The 19,923-nt window shown below is 43.1% G+C and overlaps 2 protein-coding genes and 1 long non-coding RNA gene across 5 annotated transcripts in view; 2 read left to right on the top strand and 1 right to left on the bottom strand.

The window, feature by feature from the left end:
* The window catches only part of LOC108095737 (furin-like protease 1, isoforms 1/1-X/2), a 125,616-nt gene that overhangs the window by 101,997 nt on the left and 3,696 nt on the right, over positions 1–19,923 (top strand). For 2 of the 3 annotated variants that reach the window (XM_017196914.2, XM_017196916.1), the window contains exons 5-12: positions 12,592–12,837; positions 13,086–13,214; positions 13,282–14,156; positions 14,219–14,392; positions 14,452–14,570; positions 14,746–15,879; positions 16,745–16,911; positions 18,908–18,983. In XM_017196914.2, coding sequence (XP_017052403.1) covers positions 12,592–12,837; positions 13,086–13,214; positions 13,282–14,156; positions 14,219–14,392; positions 14,452–14,570; positions 14,746–15,879; positions 16,745–16,911; positions 18,908–18,983 — 2,920 coding nt within the window. The remainder of the gene's footprint in view (positions 1–12,591; positions 12,838–13,085; positions 13,215–13,281; positions 14,157–14,218; positions 14,393–14,451; positions 14,571–14,745; positions 15,880–16,744; positions 16,912–18,907; positions 18,984–19,923) is intronic. The other variant, XM_017196917.2, reaches the window with a different exon arrangement.
* Positions 5,616–6,173, top strand: LOC108095744. The gene is made up of 2 exons (XR_001771674.2): positions 5,616–5,809; positions 5,879–6,173. It is a non-coding gene; the product is annotated as an uncharacterized LOC108095744 (long non-coding RNA).
* On the bottom strand, positions 10,650–12,506 carry LOC108095741 (NADH-quinone oxidoreductase subunit D). Its single transcript, XM_017196922.2, has 2 exons — positions 12,202–12,506; positions 10,650–12,146 (listed from the first exon to the last, which is right to left on the bottom strand). The coding sequence occupies exons 1-2, from the start codon at positions 12,392–12,394 to the stop codon at positions 10,762–10,764; spliced, it is 1,578 nt and encodes a 525-aa protein (XP_017052411.1). The 5' UTR covers positions 12,395–12,506; the 3' UTR covers positions 10,650–10,761.

Raw genomic sequence — 19,923 nt, 5'->3', positions numbered from 1 at the left:
GCCCCATAAACTATGTTAAAATGTTGCGCATTGCATTTTCTTCGCGGATGGAACTTTTCGGGTTTGAATTAAACAACGCACGTATTTCACACCTGCCTAAATGGAGGCATCATTCGTTCAGGCGGGGCAAGTTTAATATGTGGAAGGCTGCATCAAAATGGCTTTGCCTGAGGGCGAACAAAACGCGTTTATCCGTATGACTGACTGGCAATTGTGAATGAACTCATACGTCTCACTGATAAACGAGCGATAATTTAGCTTTGAGCAAAATGCGGGTAAAGAATTTAAAGTGAATTTTGACATTTTAAACAGCTGATAGCTTTCAGCTTAAAGTTAACCTCTGATTTAAACCGTACGCCTAACACTTCCTGCTCTGTTTGCCAAACACTTCAAATCGGAAGTTTTCAAGTGTCGCGTCTTCAGGCTATTAACTGTCATCCTACAAATTGAAATCCTTGTTAACACACACATGTGTATGGTACATGTCGAGTTCACCTAACTGCAACTGATTTTGTGGCGCTTCGCTCACAGTTTTTGTTGCCTCGCATGGAATCGAGTCGAGAGAAGTGAAGTGCAGCTAAATTGAGGCAAGGCAAGGAACCCAACTCCCTGAACTGCATTTCCCCACTTTTTTCTCGACTTTCCACCCAGCACACGCACAACTTTCACTGATTGTTTAGACTGCCAGCGCGTCGCCTCTAACTATGCAACAAATTGTTGATGCAGATGGTAAAAGAGGTGGGATGCCGCCCACATTTCCTCACTTTTTTGGCACTTGACTTGACAGTTCACCCCGGCATTTCCCCCTTTCACCTTCTGCAGCTTACTTGTGTTTTAGTTTTCCAACGAGGGCTGCAGATCGTGGGGAAAACCCCTGAGAGCTGCGCCCAAGAAGTGGGCGGTTGGGTTGGGCGATTGTTTGTGCGGAGAGCAACCGCCAAAACCGAAAGCCGTTAACTCTAAGCATCTGTGTTGGTGTTGACAATGTTTTAAGTGCTTGTGTGGCAGCTTCCCTCGATTTTTGCTTCATTAAATTTTCCCTTTTCACCAAGATTTACTAGAGACTCGCTCGGTCTATCCAACGCTTAGGTTTTCCACTTTCTGCGCCTTGTCTGCGCTTATTTACGCACACATAAATTTCCGCCATGATACCGGAAAACTTTGCTCATCATTCACATTCGCCTATTTTTTCCCCATTCTCAGCTATTCAAGGAGTTCTTTTCAATGTTATTTCCGTCATTTTGAACTTTGTTACTTTTTTTTTGGAAGTGGCTGGGAAGATTTTCGTCTAGACGGTAAAATGGCTAAGCTGGGCAAATACCAAAAAGATGATGATTAAATTTCTAGTTGGAAATAAAAAGTATTGAAGGCGATATTTTAAAAGTTAACTCATTGTAGAATCTTTAGATTTAAATAAACATTTTTCTCTCCAAAGCAAATAATTATTATTATTATCAAGTCTGAAAGTATAGTTTTAATTTTTGTGAGCATCCATTAATTAGGTCTATTTTATTTAAGTGTAGTTTCTATATAATGCACATGAACCAGTGTGTTTGTAAAATACAGATTTTCTGTTATCGCTGTTGGGCAGAGAATGTGGCTTATGAAATTTGTGGCTGCATAAATCTAAACCTTTCTTTTGTGTCTTTACTATCTGATGTTTGCACAGATTTTAAAGGACGTACAACGAAACACAGACGCCAGGATTAAAACCGTGTGGGCGGTCTTTGTTTGGAGCAAAATGTAATTAGTGTATAAAAAATAATGGATCTGGATAAACCATGCGTTGTATTTACATATAAATTTTGATGACCCATAAATATTCTCATATTCCCTTAAAAGCATAAGATAGACAAAATTATAGCTCCCCGGTGGTTTCATAAGGGGAAAGTAAACATTTCCACTAGCTCGCATTTCTCCATTAGAAGGCCACCCCTGAAGAGCAAATTGATATTCGTATCTCACCACCCTCCCAAAAAAAAAAAGAAAGGAAAAACAAATTTATATTTTCCTCTTTGGTGCTGCATTATTGGAAAAAGTTCTGACGTTGCGGAAACTACCCCGAAATATGAAATCCGAAACAAGAAAGAGAATCACCTCAACAAATTTTGATTAATGCATTTTAATAATAATTGTGCCCCACCCTTTCCCTCTTCTCTTTCATCTCCCAGCTGCCAATTCCCAATTTGTTTCGCATTTGCACTTTGATGGCTTCGTTTTATGAGTCTTGGAGTGTAACAATGATTTGCAATACGCTCCAGAATCCAAAGTGAACAATAAGGGAGTGCAACTGCTGAAATTTCTACAGATTTCTGGCAGAAAAGTTTTTCAATCATGACACGAGATGGAATCGGGTAGATTCTAGGACTAAAAAGAAACGATTTCGGCACTTTTAAACGCTTGGCAGCATATTTTCTTTTGATCCTGGCCTCCATTTCCCTCATCATTAATTGTTCCACTGTTGCAAAAGTTTTTGGCTTTTTCTTTACCAACAATTACATTCTTTTCCATGCGTAAGTTTAAAGTAATTTAACTTCTGACAAAATTTTCCCTTTCACCGAAACAAGTACGAAAAAAATAAGTGCACCAACTTTTCATAGACTTTCCTCATTGTTTTTTTTTTTGTGCTTAAGCGCTTTAAAATTGCAGGCAAACTGTAAAAATTTCAAAAGTTTGGTGAAGCGTGAATTGATTTTTCAAGTAATAGTTGCTGGATAAAAAGTGCAAAAAATTATTATTATGAAAATTAACTTTTTAAGAGGACAGAGTGAATGCTTTCACCTTTTTTTCAACGGAATTTGTAAAAGTAGGCTAAAAACTTTCAGCTTGAAAAACTGTAAAAATTAATTAAACTCATAGCAAGTTCTTGGAAAGCTTTATTTTTCTTAGAGCTCAAACAAATTGTTTTGCACTCGCTTTTAGACTACTTGGCGCGCTTTTAAGGCGAAACTTATCATCGCGTCTCCTCGGAAAACCCCTTGAAACCCCATTAGCTATTGTACGAGTCGAGTTCGCAGAACGAACTGAATTCCCATGGGCGGCAATTGAAGTTGAGAAAACATCAGAGCAAAAAGCCCACTCAGACTCAAGTGCCGAGTTGGGGAGTCGAGTGGGTACCTCAGATCTGGGAATGCGTTATGCCAAATAAATAGGGGGACCTATGACCTGCATTGACACGTGCCAGCCAGCCCGCTCCGCATTGTGTATTTATGATTATTGTTATTGCGACGGTACATGTGTGTATGCAGGAAAAATTTATTCGCCACCCCGAGCTCCTCCTCCACCTCCAACTCAGCTGAATTCCCCCGCATTTTGCGCACCTGATGTTGTTTTTCCTGCTGTCGAAGTCAATTTGTGTCACGGCTCCTCGAAGGCGGCTACGGAAATAGTTTAAGTCGGAGGTAGGGAAAAGTCAGGCAAATATTGCAAACAGTGGAACAAAGTCATAAAAAATATACTCTATATAAATATAATTAGAAATTTATTGGATAACTAAATCTCTGTGATTTGTATAAAAATAACTTTTCTTAAATTTACCTTCAAAAACTTATTAAAAGTTATATGAGTAACATTTGTTTCTTTCAAGTTATTTCTGAGTGGAAAATTCTCCCTTGTGCAACTACGAGAGCATAAGCCAGAATGCATTTTAACTTCATCAGAGCTTTCATAACTCCCAGCAAGGTTCAAGGAATTTCAATAGAAAACAGAGATACCATTTTTCTTGCGGAAATTATTTGGTGAATTTCTCGACTGGCATTTGAGTTATTTATTTAGCACTCTTCCGTTTTTTGCTGTTTTCATTTTCACACATAAATGCGGATACAGCTCTAGCTTTTGCCTGCCATTTCATTCTGACTTAAAGGTGCAATAATGGCTCACATCTGCTCTGATTCCTCTGGGAAATTTCCACCAGTCATGTGGGCGATCTTTGAGGTATGCAGCATTTCTCAAATATTTTCCCCATATTGCGAAGCTCTCCTTCGTGGTACAGCCAAGGGGTATACATTGCATTCCTTTGGAGCGCGTTTAATGAAAGCAAACTGCAAGGGAGTGCGATGCGAAACCAATTACTAGGCAACGAATCCAAGCCAACAACAAAAAAACTCAGGAGCTCCAGAACGAGCCGGGTCTAAACCTAATTTCAATCAATTTGGCCTAACAAGCGACAGATTGCCAACCTAACGAATCAATTTGATTTCCCAAAGAGACAAAAGAACTCGACGTCGACGAACGGCAAACGGCAACAAATTTCGCATTTCATTACAAAACTAAAAGGCGACGTCCGGAAGATGCGGGCACCAAAGGGTTAAGGGCTAAGGGGAGCGGCCAAATCGATTCCAGCTGGAGATCCCGATTTCGGGGAACTAAAGCTGCAGTGGCAAGTGGCATCATTACTCAAGCAAATGGGACCATCATCAGTCGTTGGCCGGCGAAGTTCCGACCAGACAACAAGTGCAATCAATTTTCGACAAAGGGCAATGCATTGCGAATGCAGCTGCAAACGCCATCGCCATCGCAATCCCCTCTCATCTTACCACCCACAGTGCCTTAAGCCCTTCGCTCATCTGCATGCAACTGCCTCGTGCCACAAATGCTGATGTCGGCAATTGAAATGCAAAAATATTTGGAAATTGCTCCGATTGCATTTGGAGCCCAGTGCCTCGCTATCGGCTTTATTCGAGCAACAGAAGCAGACGGCTTGATGGAGCCGTAAATGAAATCCGAGTGCGGTTAATGAGCCTCTGCTGGGTTTCGCAAGAGGAAAACCCCAAGCTGAGCCAGTTCAGTGCACAATACTCCATTAGGGATTTTTCGCCCTTTTCTTCATCCCAAGTGTTGCATATTTGGATTGCAGGTTTTGAATCGAACCATTTGACGAATGAATTCCGTAATCACAAATATCAGCATTTCAATCTCTTATTGCCAAAACTAATTACTGAATTGCGCGATCACTAAATTCATGTTTTTTAATCTTCTTAATAATATATTGAAGGGTCTTCATCAAGAAAATCAATTCAAAAATCGAAAACAAAAATTTTCAGATTGTTTATATCATTTAGAAAAGTCGGGCTTTTAGCCATTTTTAGGATGTTTGGATGTTTACGCTTTAGTGTACCAAGGGTGAAAAGGGATGCAGCACTGATCATTAAATTCATGATTTCTGATCTGAAAATAGAAAAATATTTTTATGTACAAGTCTAAGTAATGCTCCAAAAAGTTTCTTTACATAACCATATAATATTCTCAACATATGTTAATCTTCCTCAAAAGGTCGTTGCAATAATTCCTTCTTTTTCGCCCCATTTTCATTCCAAACGGCGACCGAAAAAAAGGCGACAGATCTCGTCCTTCTTTGCCCTCCTTGAAAAGCCAATAAATTTCATTTGCTGTGCCCCGGCTGTTTACCAAAGGACGTGCAGGCCTACCCATGACTGAGAATGACCAAGGCAACCTCCTTTTTCGGATTTCTCTTTTTTATTAAACAGACAGCTCTCGTCGCCAACTGGCCCGCAAAGTAAACGGCGGCCTTTTATTTGGCCTTGTGCTTGGACAAATAAGGAATACGCTTTAAAAATAAAACTCTTTTCGGAATCGGTGCAGCAGCCTCGAAAGTGATTCGTCAAATTCCGCACTGCCATATATTTCGGGTGAACATTTTTGTACGAAAAAAAAAATAGGGAGGCAGAGATTCGGATGTCGTTTGTTTGCCCGACGGCCAGCTGAGCTGGCTCTTGTGTTTTGTTCAACAACTTTTCGAGAGAAGTGGCCTCTCGATGGCCATCCGTCCAGATTGATGCGTCTTTCATAGGTCAGCAGTTTGCGAATCTGATTTAAAGGCCCCGACTAAGAGTTTAATCCGACTTTGATCCATTAACAGCTGCAATGAATGGCAGTGGCTGCGATTGACAATTTATTTGGAATATTAATTTTTGCCCATGCAAAGTTCGCTCTTCCGATGGATTGCAATGAGATTCGATCAGTGAGTGGCATCAATTAAAATAAAACACATTTGCCACTGGGTTCTGCTACTGCCGTGCAGTCGGTGTCATTAATATTCCGCACTCACGCTTTGCCGCATAATTTAATGCCAATGTGATTTTTATATTTTCAATTAATTTCGAACAATAAATTGCGGTAAGCGGGAAGCATGCGGGCATACCTATGAAAGTTCAGTCATTTAAGAAGGGTTTTGCATGCGATTGAATCGTTAATCATGAGAGTGGTAAATCAATAAACGTGTACAGGTAAATTAAGTTTTGTATGCAGTGGTTGTCAAAGTTTAAGCCTGCAGAGAAAAAACAAAATTTTAATTATTGATTGCTGTCACCATTCAATCTTATATTCTTTTAGAAGATTTTTCAGGATATCCATGTTAAAACCAATTAATAGGGTAAATGTATTCCTGATCCCCTTTGAAACCCAAAACTGTCTCGTCACTTCCAATCAAATCTCCTGCCATCTCCATTAAGACATTTCTAGTTTGAGGCTATGGTCGAAAATCCCACAAAGGGTAAGTGTCTTGCCGTTTTCATGGCATTCCAACCCCCGTAAGATACAGATTTGCGAAAAGATATGTACTGCTCCCCCAATTGCCATCAGAACCGAGAAATCGCAAGGGGAAGTCCCGGGCAGGAATTTACAACAGCTGATCTCCTGCTATATTAAATTTATTCTATGTGCTACCCTCTCAGCCAGGTTTGGTTTTGTGTCTAACATTTAGCTTCCCTCGGGGGACAGTTTCGCCAATCCAAGGGTTGGCCAGCCCACCTGATTGGAAGTGCAAAAAAAATACGGAAAAAATGCTGGGGAAAAGCAAGTTAGTCACAATATCTCCCATGGAAACAATTATGTACTTTGGTACCCATAAGATTTCCGGCCAAGGGTAGATTTTCCTCGGTCAGCCCTCGGGAAAATCGTTGTGGAAAGCTGGCATATGCAGGACGTGGGAGTGTTTTCGACTTCCTGTTTATCCATCCAAAAGTGTATCCCGGGGCTACTACCAATTTCAATCTTAATGCATGGAGATCATGATGAAGTTTGACCTATGAACACAATGTTTTCCTTCTTATTTTTGTTTGCCAAACGGAGAAAAGGCAAACACAAAACCATAAATATGCAATGTAAAGTGCGTGGGGCCAAGTGAGCACAACTTCGGTCTGACCCGCAATTGTTTGTCGCAATTGTCGCCATTTTCTATAAATATTTTAACAAAAGCCAGGCAAGGAAAGCTTACATTCAGAGGAGCGGGCAACCGGGAAAAAACATGTTCGTTTTTATGGCATCGTTGTGCTGATGAGGGAAACAAAAGCCAGCCAGGTACCCAGTGTACGTATGCAAATATCAGCGTTGGTTACCAAACGATTGGACAAACAGCTCGACATGGGTTTCCATGTAAGATGACGGTCGAGAGTGCTCCATAAACCAACATAGGGAGTTTTGGGGATCAGCGGTAAATCAAATGGAGCCCTAGCGAAAAATTCACTTTTTTAAACAATGTCGAAAAGTGCTGAGTTTATGGATAGGTTGACTATATCAATACGTTTGTATTTGTTAAATTTTAAAATTTTATTTGCATGTACTCCAAGTGGAACATAATTTGACTTTATTGAAGTTTCCTGTTTCATCATTTAATTGACGTTTAAGCCAATGATGCATACAATGCAAACACGCAACGCTTTTGAGCCGCAATATTTTAAACTGCTATATTTTTCAGTGGATGATGTTTGAGCTTTATGAAAGGGGTGTCCTGCCTCTCCAGACAGCCTCCTTTCGCTGCTTTTGACATCTTTCACAGCTCCTGTGTGACAGTTTACTGCCTTCGTAGTTTTAACCTGAACCCATGGGCTTGGGGCACCGTTCCCCTTGCACCTGTCATCACATTTAACACTGTGTAATATTTTCCACCACGCAGACGAGGGAATCGCACATCGCCAACATCCGACTTCCTTGCTCCGCCCACTTAATGGAAAATCCAAACTGCATTTCCTCCTTGGCGCAAGGACGATGGGCTGTTGGGTGGTTGCGATGTTGGGTGGCTGATGTGTGGTTGTGTGTAAACTAAATTAATTAGCAGCTAATGAAACGGCGCACATATTTATACAGGGCTGCTTCCTGTCTGGCTGTCACCAGGTGCAGGACCTCTTCCTGTTCCTGTTCCCATTCCATCGCTGCCCCCAGGCCGCCACTTGCGACGGTAAAAAATTAACCATTTTCATTGGCAATTGAGCACAGCGAGCGTTTTTCTATATGCAGTAAGAAAAATTCGGGCTGCCATTTTACATGCCATCCAATTTAGGGTATTACAAAAAAAAATATAAAACTCTATGGCTAATCTGCACGTTCTAAATATTTGATCGATGATATACGATTTTAATTGATGGAAAATTTCAAAACATTTTTTGCATGTTTCTCTAATTAACAACCACATTCTATACGCGCTGCTGGCAATGGCTAAGCCAAAGTCCCTTATTCCTGCACGTTCTTTTTTTTAGCCATCCTCGAACAGCCATTTATCTGGAGTCCCCCGAGGTGGCCTGCACCCCGAGTTGATTAATTAAATTGTTGACAATTTTAAAAGCTGCCATGGAGAGGGCATTATTCACAGCTTAACATATCCTTCCTTGTCTGCATCCTGCTTTATCCTTCCATTCCTCACCCACAATTTGTTGCTATATGTGTTAGCCATGGTTTTATTGTCTTTTTGTGTCATCGTTTGTTATGTTGTCGACAAATGCACTAGAAAATTAGCTGTTTTGCAGTCGAGAGAGCACATGTTGGCTTAAGTGAACGGTGATTTTCTAGAGTAGCAGAAATAAAAGTTATGTGTTACATTTATGAATAAAAACTTCCATACGAAAAGTGTATTTTACATTTGCATTAATTTGTACAGAGCATTTGTACGTATGATATTGCTACTGAAAACTTTATATCCTGAAGGTCCTTACACTCCCTTTTATCACTTTAGCTGGATCGAGGAGGAGAAGGTTGAGTTGCATAAGTCAATTTTAATTGAAACCGCAACAAAACAATTAAAACTAAACCAATAGCCAGACCTACAGACACTTTTATGTTTATTTTGTTTTATTTATTTATTTTTTTTTTGCAAAAATATTGTAACCCGTGGGACTGCGTGTGTGTGTGCGTGTGTGTGGGCGAGGTATTAACTTAACTTTTCCACCCAACTCAATTAAAATGTTGGACAAAATTGCATATGCACAGGAGCAGGCGGCTAGTAAACAAATCTAAGAGTGTATGTGTGTGTGTGTGCTGCATAAATTAATAAACTTGATAGTGGGCGCGTGGGGAGGAGGGGGCGTGGCACCACTCGTCGGGCATAAAAACTAAACGAGCTTTGAGCGCTGGGCGACACGTACGCCGAGAGTAGCAGCAATTAAAATTTTAGTAGTTGCCCAGCCGTGCCGAAGGGGGGTTAAGAGTGGGGGTAAGGGTTAACGATGGAGGGTGTGTGTGTGTCTGCTGCTGTCGGCACATATGCCTCTCCTATCATCCTGTGCCATTCAACTGCTCGAATTTTACGACAAACTCAGGCAAACATTTTCGGGGGGAGAAGAACTAAAAAACGTGTTCCCACTTTCATCAATTTTGGAGTTTGGAGATTTCAGTGCTTAAAAAAATAAAAATAAAATATACGAAATGTATATATTTCCAGTAAATAAGTACATCATTTACCTCGTTTTCCATTTGTTTTCTTGATATTCACTCACCTTGTTTAACCTTAAACAGGAAATAGTAATATAAAAATCTCCCAGCGAAATTGAAAACCAGAACACCTTGACATAGAATAAGGGCATGGAAGAAGGAAGCGGAAAGAGAAAGCCTCTTCCGCTGTTGCAAAATCGACAGCGACATCCTGCTGTGGGCATAAATAAATTGTGTTGCATACTTTTCAGCGTTTACCTGAGGTTCCAAACTTTATGATGGTGTTGGCACAGCCCTTAATGATGCATGCTTGAATAAGGCAGAATGTGTGTGTGTGTGTGATGGTAGTTCCATGGCAATATGCCTACAATTAAGCATCAGTCAGGTGAAAGTCTTGGGCCACAAACTTATTCACACTTGATAGGCCGCACTATTCCCAACCGAAGCAAAACAGACAGGATTCCAAGTTGCAACCGAGGGAATGCATCGTGTTCACCTTTCAAATTGGTTGAATTCCTGTGGCAAGCCAGAACAATGTTGCCCAACTTCATGGCCCAGTAGTTGCCATAACTAATTCTGTCAACGCTTCTGCAAAACTAATTGTCATCGCAATAGCAGAAACATTTCGACCCACAGTGGGCTTTTGTGCAGTCCTTAAATTGCAATTTGCCAAAGAATTTAGCACAATGAAATTCAATTAACAACAAAGTCCACACGCACACACAACACAGAGCTGCGGCAAAATCCCCATTTATGTTTATTCTCCCTGCCATCGTTGTACTTATGTGCAGATGGGGAAAGAGGATCAGGTCTATTCTGCATAAATATCTAAAATAATGAATGCCCATTTTAATTATACTCACCCTTCTGTTTTAGGACAACACTTGTGTGTGTGTATAGTTAGCATCTAAACAAGGGACATAGTACAGGGAATGATTTTAAATTATGGTTTTAAAAGATTAGGCAATTGAAGCATCAAAAAGCTTGAATGCTATTATTATTGCATATATTATACATAACCAATATTATTTTTGTTTGTTCCCCTCCTTTAATGTGGAAACTCATACAATTGCTTGCAATACAAATTATCTATGTGGAAAACTAACGATCGATTTCGCCGAATACGATATCCAGTGATCCAATTATGGCCACCACATCGGCCAGAAAGTGTCCAGGTGCTATTTTGGCCATGAGGGCGAGGTGGATATAGGATGATGGACGAATCTTGCAGCGATAAGGACGCGTTGAACCATCGGAAATTAGATACACTCCGAATTCCCCTTTGGGAGCTTCCACGGCGGTATAAGTTGCTCCGGGAGGAACATAGAAGCCCTGCGAGAAATGCTTGAAGTGGTGGATCAGATCCTCCATGCCCTGCTTCATCTTGCGACGTGGAGGAGGACATATCTTCAGGTCGTCCACCTTGATCTCACCCGGTGGCATGCAATCGATGCACTGCTTGATGATATTCACCGACTGGCGCATCTCCTGCATTCGCACCAAGTAGCGATCGTAGCAATCGCCATTCGCGCCCACCGCCACATCGAATTCCATCTCGTCGTAGGCATCGTAGGGCTGCTGCTTGCGCAGATCCCACTTGATGCCAGTGGCCCTCAGAACGGGTCCAGTGCATCCGTAATTCAGGGCATCGTGAGCGGATATCGTGCCAATGCCAATGTTACGCATTCGCCAGATGCGATTATCGGTGACGACGTCCTCGACTTCATCCAAGCGATCGCCGAACTGGTTGATAAACTGGTATAGATCATCGAGGAAGCCCAGGGGTATATCCGACGCCACGCCCCCCGGCCGGATGTAGGCGGCATGCAGACGAGCTCCCGAAGCCCGTTCCGAAAATTCGTAGAGCTTCTCGCGCTCCTCGAACAACCAGAAAAGCGGAGTTATGGCTCCGCAATCCAAAACCGACGAAGCGATCGCCATTGTGTGATTCGTGAGCCTCATTATCTCCGAGAACATGGTCCTTATGAACTTGGCCCTGCGAGGAACCTCCACATTCAGCAACTTTTCCACTGCCAAAGCGTAGGCCAATTCGTTGGCCATGCAGGAAACATAATCCAATCGATCGAAGTATGGCAATGCCTGCGTATATGTCTTGTATTCGATCAGCTTCTCGGTTCCTCGATGGAGTAATCCAATGTGGGGATCGGCATTCAGCACCGTTTCATTATCCAGCTCGAGGATCATGCGTAGTACTCCATGGGCCGCCGGATGGGCGGGTCCAAAGTTGATGAACTTGGTCCGAAAATTGCGATGTGGCGGAACTATTTTTCCCGTGAAATTCGGACGGCGTTTCCACTCGTCGCCGGCGGGATAAAATACCACATTTTCCTGTTTTATCAAGTATTCCGGATCCGGATACCAGAAATGGGAATCACGGGGTTCGTAAGGAGGTCCCCGAGGGTATATTTCATCCCAACTGGGATCGCACTCCGGCTTAGCTCTCGGCTCTTCGGGGCACTCACACTCTTTAGACGATTTCACAAATTAAACTTAAGTGTTAAGGAAGAAATAATGACTTACCATCTTTGTGAGAGGAAAACATGCGATGGTAGAAAAGCTTTCCGAATTTTGGATTCTTAAAGCTGGTCTTCAAGCCCTCCACGCTCAGATATTTCTCACTAAAGCGATTTTTGTACGCCTGAAAACGACGAATTTCGTTGGGAGTGAAGAGCTTGTCGGCCAGCTTACGAATTCCTTGTAGTCCGCCAGACATTGTTATTGGTTTTGTAAATAAATAACAAGTTTTATTTATGTAAGTTGTTGGAAAAATTAAAAATCTAAGCTGCGATTCTGATTTTTCTCGGATTTTTTATTCAGAGACTGCTGCCTAAAACAAATGAAATAATATTCTAGAATAGCTAGGTTAAATACAAACTTACTCTAATCCATAAACCTATATTTTTTTTACAGATCTTCGAGGATCACTACCACTTCGCACATCACAAGGTCTCGAAGCGGTCGCTCTCCCCCGCCACGCATCACCAAACTCGCCTCGATGACGACGACCGGGTTCATTGGGCGAAGCAGCAGAGGGCCAAGTCGCGATCCAAGAGGGACTTCATCAGGATGCGACCCTCGAGGACCTCCTCGCGAGCCATGTCGATGGTGGACGCCATGCCCTTCGACGACTCCAAATGGCCGCAGATGTGGTATCTGGTAAGTGATTCTTTTTCATTAAATCACCAAAACCCTTTTATAATAAGATAAATGTTTTATGTAATTTAAAATATTTAATATTACATTTTTAAAGTTGTAATTTTAATGGCAAAGATCTACTTCTTATTCAATCTATACCTCCTTTTCATATCCTCTTTTGTTACTAAGTAAGAGTAACTTTCTTAGTGAGATAATTGCGTTGAGTTTTTTTTTTTGTTTCCTCCTTAATAACACATTATTTCCTTCAGAACCGCGGTGGTGGCCTGGACATGAACGTGATACCCGCCTGGAAGATGGGCATAACGGGCAAGGGCGTGGTGGTGACCATCCTGGACGATGGCCTGGAGTCCGATCACCCGGACATTGAGGAAAACTACGTAAGTGGGAGTAAACTTACCACAAGAGAACCCATCATAACCCATCAAATATATATCCCAAATTCAGGACCCCAAGGCCTCGTACGACGTGAACAGCCACGACGACGACCCGATGCCGCACTACGACATGCAGGACTCGAACCGCCATGGAACACGTTGTGCCGGCGAGGTGGCGGCCACGGCGAACAACTCCTTCTGCGCGGTGGGCATCGCCTATGGGGCGAGTGTGGGCGGGGTGCGGATGCTGGATGGAGATGTCACGGATGCGGTGGAGGCGCGATCGCTGTCGCTGAACCCGCAGTACATCGACATATACAGCGCCTCCTGGGGACCCGACGACGATGGCAAGACGGTCGACGGACCCGGGGAGCTGGCGTCGCGTGCCTTCATCGAGGGAACGACCAAGGGACGCGGCGGCAAGGGGAGCATCTTCATCTGGGCGTCGGGAAATGGGGGGCGGGAGCAGGACAACTGCAACTGCGACGGGTACACGAACTCCATCTGGACGCTGTCCATCTCCAGCGCCACGGAGGAGGGCCACGTGCCCTGGTACTCGGAGAAGTGCAGCTCCACACTGGCCACCACCTACAGCAGCGGCGGGCAGGGCGAGAAGCAGGTGGTCACCACGGACCTGCACCACTCGTGCACTGTCTCCCACACGGGCACCTCGGCGTCGGCCCCGCTCGCCGCTGGCATCGCCGCATTGGTGCTGCAGTCCAACCAGAATCTCACCTGGCGCGACCTGCAGCACATCGTGGTGCGCACCGCCAAGCCGGCGAACCTCAAGGATCCCAGCTGGTCCCGCAACGGGGTCGGCCGGCGGGTGAGCCACTCCTTCGGCTACGGATTGATGGACGCCGCCGAGATGGTGCGCGTGGCCCGCAAGTGGAAGTCGGTGCCGGAGCAGCAGCGCTGCGAGATCAACGCTCCCCACGTGGACAAGTAGGATGATTTAAGGTTCTCTTCTTGGATTTTTATATTTACTTAATTTATAATTCCAACAGGGTCATTCCTCCTCGCACTCACATCACTCTCATGCTGTCCGTGAATCACTGCTCTTCTGTCAATTATCTGGAGCATGTCCAGGCCAAGATTACGCTGACTTCGCAGAGACGCGGAGACATTCAGATCTACTTGCGATCACCTGCCAACACCAGTGTTACGCTGCTCACTCCTAGGTAAATTACTCAATTATTAAGGCAGGCTTTCCCTAATTAAATGTTATTTAATCCATTAGGATCCACGACAATTCCCGCTCCGGCTTCAACCAGTGGCCCTTCATGTCCGTTCACACCTGGGGAGAATCGCCGCGGGGCAACTGGCTGCTGGAGATCCACAACGAGGGTCGCTACATGGGTAAGTCTAGCGTAGCTACTATGTCACCAAAAAAGAAAGAACACTGTGCCGTCAGATCGATGCTTTAAACCTGTACCGTTCTACATGCTGCGCTTTTGTGGATCTCACCCACCTAACACCCCATCATTAACCACTCGAAAAACCCACTAAAAATAACAAACCCACCGGTGTGCAGGCCATGCTCTGCTCAGGGAATGGTCGCTGATCTTCTACGGCACCACTCAGAGCATCGAGCCCAACGATCCGATCTCGGTGCCGAAGCCCAGTGCCTCGGAGGCCACCACCCCGAACAGCAGCAGCACCGCCAGCAATCTGCACCAGGCCTACTCGCCCCAGTATCCCCGCATTCCGCCCAACAACTTCGGCAGCTCTCCCTCCGCCGGCGGCTCCAAGTTGCCGCTCGGCAAGGTGCCGCCGCCCAACAAGTCCAGCTTTGTGACCAACAATCCGCTGCTGAATCCCGCTCCACCCAAGCAGGGATACCAACAGATTTCGGCCACCTACGGCGTGATTTTGGGCAAGGCTAATGGGAAGGCCAATAACAATAACAGCAAGGAGAAGACCAATAACAAGGGAAACAAGGCTAATAGCGGTAATAAGGGCAAATCCGGCGGATCAGGTGGCAATCGCAAGGAGCCGACCACCCAGAGCAGCATCACCCAGGCAACCACCAACAAGAACAAGTACTACCGCATTTCCCAGCAACAGCAAAAGAACAACAAGCAGGACAGGAATGGCGTGCAAACCCAAAGGCCAAAAGCGAATTCCGGCGAGAAATCCTATGAAGAGAAAAGCCGCAAGGTGGTGGGCGAGATCGGGACAACCACTGGCAATGTATCCAATAAGGCTGCCAAGCAGGTGAAGGATGGCACCACCTCGAATTCGAATTCAAGAATACCCAAGCTGTTCGAGAGATACGAAAAGATTCAGGCCATTTTCCCGGAACTGGAACCCTATGAGAACACCTCGCCCAAGGGAAAACCCAAACAGGCCAAGCAGGGCAAGCAATTCGAGGTGGAGCTGTTTAGGCCAACTACCGGGGGAAACAGTCGCCAGGGGAACACGAAGAAGTCGCCCTCGGTGCCACCGCCATCGCAAACGATGCCCTCCCTCGCCATTTTGCCCATTCTTCCCGCCGGCGGAAGTAGCTTTCTGCCCGATCAGAAGATCCTCAAGAAGCAACAGCTTCTGATGGCCGCCGCTGGAGTCATGGCTCCCGCCCAAGTGGAGGTGGAAATGGAGGAGATTCAGGCCACGCCTGATTACGAGGAGCCGCGGGACCAGCGAAAGGAGGTCAACCGACCAAATGGTAGCCATTCAATTTTCGGATTTTCACCATTTGCATTTGGTTTTCCTCTCAGAGTCTTTTTTAATTCCCATCAATTTGCATTATGACACTTTTAATTTCAGAATGAATTCAATATCAATATTTAAATTAAATAAACCTTTTTTCGGTTCTATTCAGCTCATTTTAATTATTGTATTTGCCAAAAAACACACATCTAAAACCAAATTAAGTACCATTCGAGAGTCATGTATTTCTGTGTAAAATAATTTGAGTGCTCACTTCAACCCGCTAATTCAATTTATTTTTGTTCAAATAGTTCCCCAGGCTTTAAAAAATTTAATCAATTTGTGAGTAGTGTTTTCACCGACTGTCATAACCATGGTGGCATTCCCGTCAAAGTGCTTTTTATTGCGCTTTTGTATTTTACGATTTTTAGCGTTGCTGCCGCCAATGAAAGTTTGACAACCACTGAGTGGCACTTTCTTGTTGCTTTCATCAATCAGAGAGCAACTTTAAAATGCTTTTTCGCTGTGTTGGATATTGCTCTGGTTGTCAGCACGACAATTTTTCATTTTTTATCCTTTTTATTCCCCCTTCCCCTCCCCCAATACTGTCGAAAGTTGCGATTAGCTTTCGGCACTTGATCCACGCCATATATATAGAGTAGTTTAGTACGAATATCGCTCATATGGCAGATTTATTGGCCCTTCACTTGGCTTGTTTGCCCGCCTGCAATCTGCAATATATCATACATTTTATAACATTTTGCGTTTGCTGTGTTTGTTCCGTTGATTTTGTATAGATGTTTCCGATTTTATTTGGATTATTGGCCTTTGGCTAGTCAGCAATAACTAAATGCATTCGGTTTCTCTGCTCTGCGTTGCAGCACAAATCACACAATGGGACATGATATTCTATGGCACCGCCACCCCCGCTCAGCCCGATGACGTGGCCAATCCGGGCCAGTCGGGCCAGCTGAATCTGTATGGCAACGACATGGCCCACAATGACATCGAGTACGACTCCACTGGCCAGTGGAGGAACATGCAGCAGGTAAGTCCAGTTCCCAATTTTCTTTGGTAATCCCCACAAGCGTGAGTAGCCATTAGTCACTCAGCTTGGAAGCGTTTATTCATATCTACTGCGTACAGTGATTGTTAAAAAACTGGAAGACAGATGAAAATTAACAACCAGAACTAAGCCTAGAGACATTGGTTTTTGTACCTACTATAATTAATATTTAAATTTAAATGAAAAGAGGAATCAAATTCATAGTTTATTTTATATATCAAAAACCATGTAGATAATATGTATTGTATTTATTTAAATTCCTTATTAACATTTTTTAATATATATAGCTTTGTTTAGGACACAATCTTATAAACCTGTGCAGACCAGACGTTTCACTTTTCCTAAAGGCCATTAGGCTGCGCAAAATGCATTCACTCACATTTTCATCCGCCCCGTTGGCCTCGTGCTTTGTTTATTTTCTGGTTTGCAGTGCGCGGAGATAAGTAGTGATCAGAACGAAATCGTGGCGCAGCGCTGCGTGCTTGCATGTGGCTAGCTTGATTAGACCGTCAGTCAGTCAGTCCGTCAGTGAGGCGTCGGACAGGCGCAGTGCCTTACAAACTGTGCAGCCTTGCAGGACTGCTGTCCTTTGGCAGGTAGTTCGCACGTTCCCTTCGCCCCCGAGTTGCAGTTCCAGTTGCTTGCCAGTTTTATTTGCCAGCATGCCTTTGGTTGTTAATGTACGGTTTACCCCCAACACGCGCCAATGCACAGGCCCCAAAGTATGCAAAGCACTCGCCCAATAGCGCTCATAAATTTGCAAATACTTAGGCATACACTGTCAGCAGTTATCTGGTTGGGCCTGTTCCCCCTCCCCCCTCTGTTGCCAAACGCCAGCATCTTAATTCCTCTTTTGGCAGCCGTTTTAACCCCGGTTTTTGGCAGTCGGCCAAGGTAACGCTTTTGTTAGGGGCCCAGAGAAAAGCTATAGACTGTAGTAATTACAAAAACTATTTATTTGGAAACTCTTTGGTATAAAGATCTTTTGAAAAATACTTTAAAAATGTCACTCAATTAAAAAATATATAGCACATAGTTTGAGTAAAGAATATAGAATTCACTAAAATATTAAAATAGTTTTACAAACAATTATTGATTCAAAATCTTATTCTCATTATTTTTTCTCTGTGCTCGGAATCAGCATTTTTCTAAACTTTGCCTACGTTTGGCGAGTTCATGGAAGCATGGGCTTTATTCAAGTGCACTTTTGCCCTGGGCAGGCAGCAATTTTTAACCTTTTGGCACCTATTGTGCTTTAAAAGCGCTGCTTTTTTCCGCCACTGGCAGGGCAAAAAGGGATGTGCGGTAATAAAGGCGAGTGCAGTGACCTTAGTTTTTACATCTCGCCGCTTGGCCTGGCTGCAAAAACTTTTTGCATAACAAACACTTTTCCAGGGCCCCCTGGATCCTCCGCCTTTCCTTCGCTACTAACACGCGACGTCATTGCATGTGAACTTAGATAGACTTGGACAGACATTTTGGAAAGGGTTAGCTATAAATAAGGCCAGACAGAGCCACATACATAAGTGCTTAAAATGCCAGACAGAGCGGCAACATGCAATGAACTACAACTACTGGAATCAGACGAGGCAAAACTTTTCAGCCACTTCTCACTTGCCAAAAAGCAACGAAAAGACGGTCCTTCGACTTTAAAGGGAAAAGAGGCTTGAAGGAGAATCTTCAGCTTCAGTATATATATTTTTTTGTATTTTCATTTTCTTAACTTTAACATTTGCCTAGCTCTCCTCTTGGGGGTCAAAAAAGTTGAAAAGCAGTTCGTTGATGAATTTTTTTTTGGGAATTCCATCACTTTTGTTCTGGAGAACATCTTTTTAGCTCTGAGAACATAGTTTTACCCTTTAGAGCGTTAATCAGTTATTATCTTTGTCTACTTTCTAAAACTATTTATTTTTTTAACAGTTTATCCCTGTCACAAATATCTTCCTGTTTTATCCAACATTATCCTTCTGCATTTCAGGTGGGCGAGGTGGGCATGAACCGAGATCACAGCAACACCGCCGCGTGCCTTAAGTGGAGCGATCGCAAGTGCTTAGGTTTGTCCTTACTCTTTTTTACGATCATGCAAGTCTTCTTTCTAAACTTTAAACATGCCAACGACAACAACAACAAGAACAAGAACATTATCAAATGCATTAGATAATTTAGCAACAAATGAAAGACGAAATTGGCAACAGAAAAGAAACAAAATTGAACTGTGTAAAGAACGAGAAGTCCGAAGATAAGAAGCAAACAAAGATTTCCATTAAAACTTTGGTAACAACAGGATGAAGAAAAGAATAAAATGCAACAAAAACGAGTAAATTAGTGTAGGCGAGAGAAGGAAGAATTACTGCAAGTCCAAAAAAATATACATACTAAAATTTTTGTAGTTAAATTTAAATGTAAGCCTAGTTTTACACACCGACACAAGCAACACAAACACACACACACACACACACACACGTATTTAAAGGCGTGGCAGGGCAAAAACAAAGGTTGTTCTTTATTGGGTATCCTTTTTTTGTCAAGGAATGGGACGCACAAAGCAAATTTTTGTATTACTTTAGTCGAAATGCAATTATACACATCTATATACAAACGTATCCTAAAATATATATTATACACATTATGTTTAATAGTTTAGTTGAAATTTATTTGTACAAATCGTTTTTGATTGTTTTCGTTTAGACTGTTTGTGTTTGTTTTTAGCCTGTTTAGTTTGATTTGTTTTTCTACGTTTTTTTCGAATGCCTCTCCCCACATACACAGGAAAAAATGATTATCACTTTTGTATCAATTTTTAACATCAAATAACTCTTCATTTTCGTCCTTTTACCTGTTACTTTTTACTTTAATTGTTCAAATTTTAAATATATTTTCCTGTGTAGCGTTCTGTATGTATATATGTGTACATGTAAACTAAATGCATTATTTCAGATATTGCCAAGCCAGCCAAGTAGTCGCGCCACAGTTTGAAAAGCACTGTACGCAAGC

The sequence above is a fragment of the Drosophila ficusphila genome, unplaced genomic scaffold, assembly GCF_018152265.1.
Source record: "Drosophila ficusphila isolate 14025-0441.05 unplaced genomic scaffold, ASM1815226v1 contig_791, whole genome shotgun sequence".
Taxonomy (NCBI): domain Eukaryota; kingdom Metazoa; phylum Arthropoda; class Insecta; order Diptera; family Drosophilidae; genus Drosophila; species Drosophila ficusphila.
The sequence above is the reverse complement of the archived record's forward strand: the minus strand, read 5'-3'. Positions and strand labels throughout refer to the sequence as shown.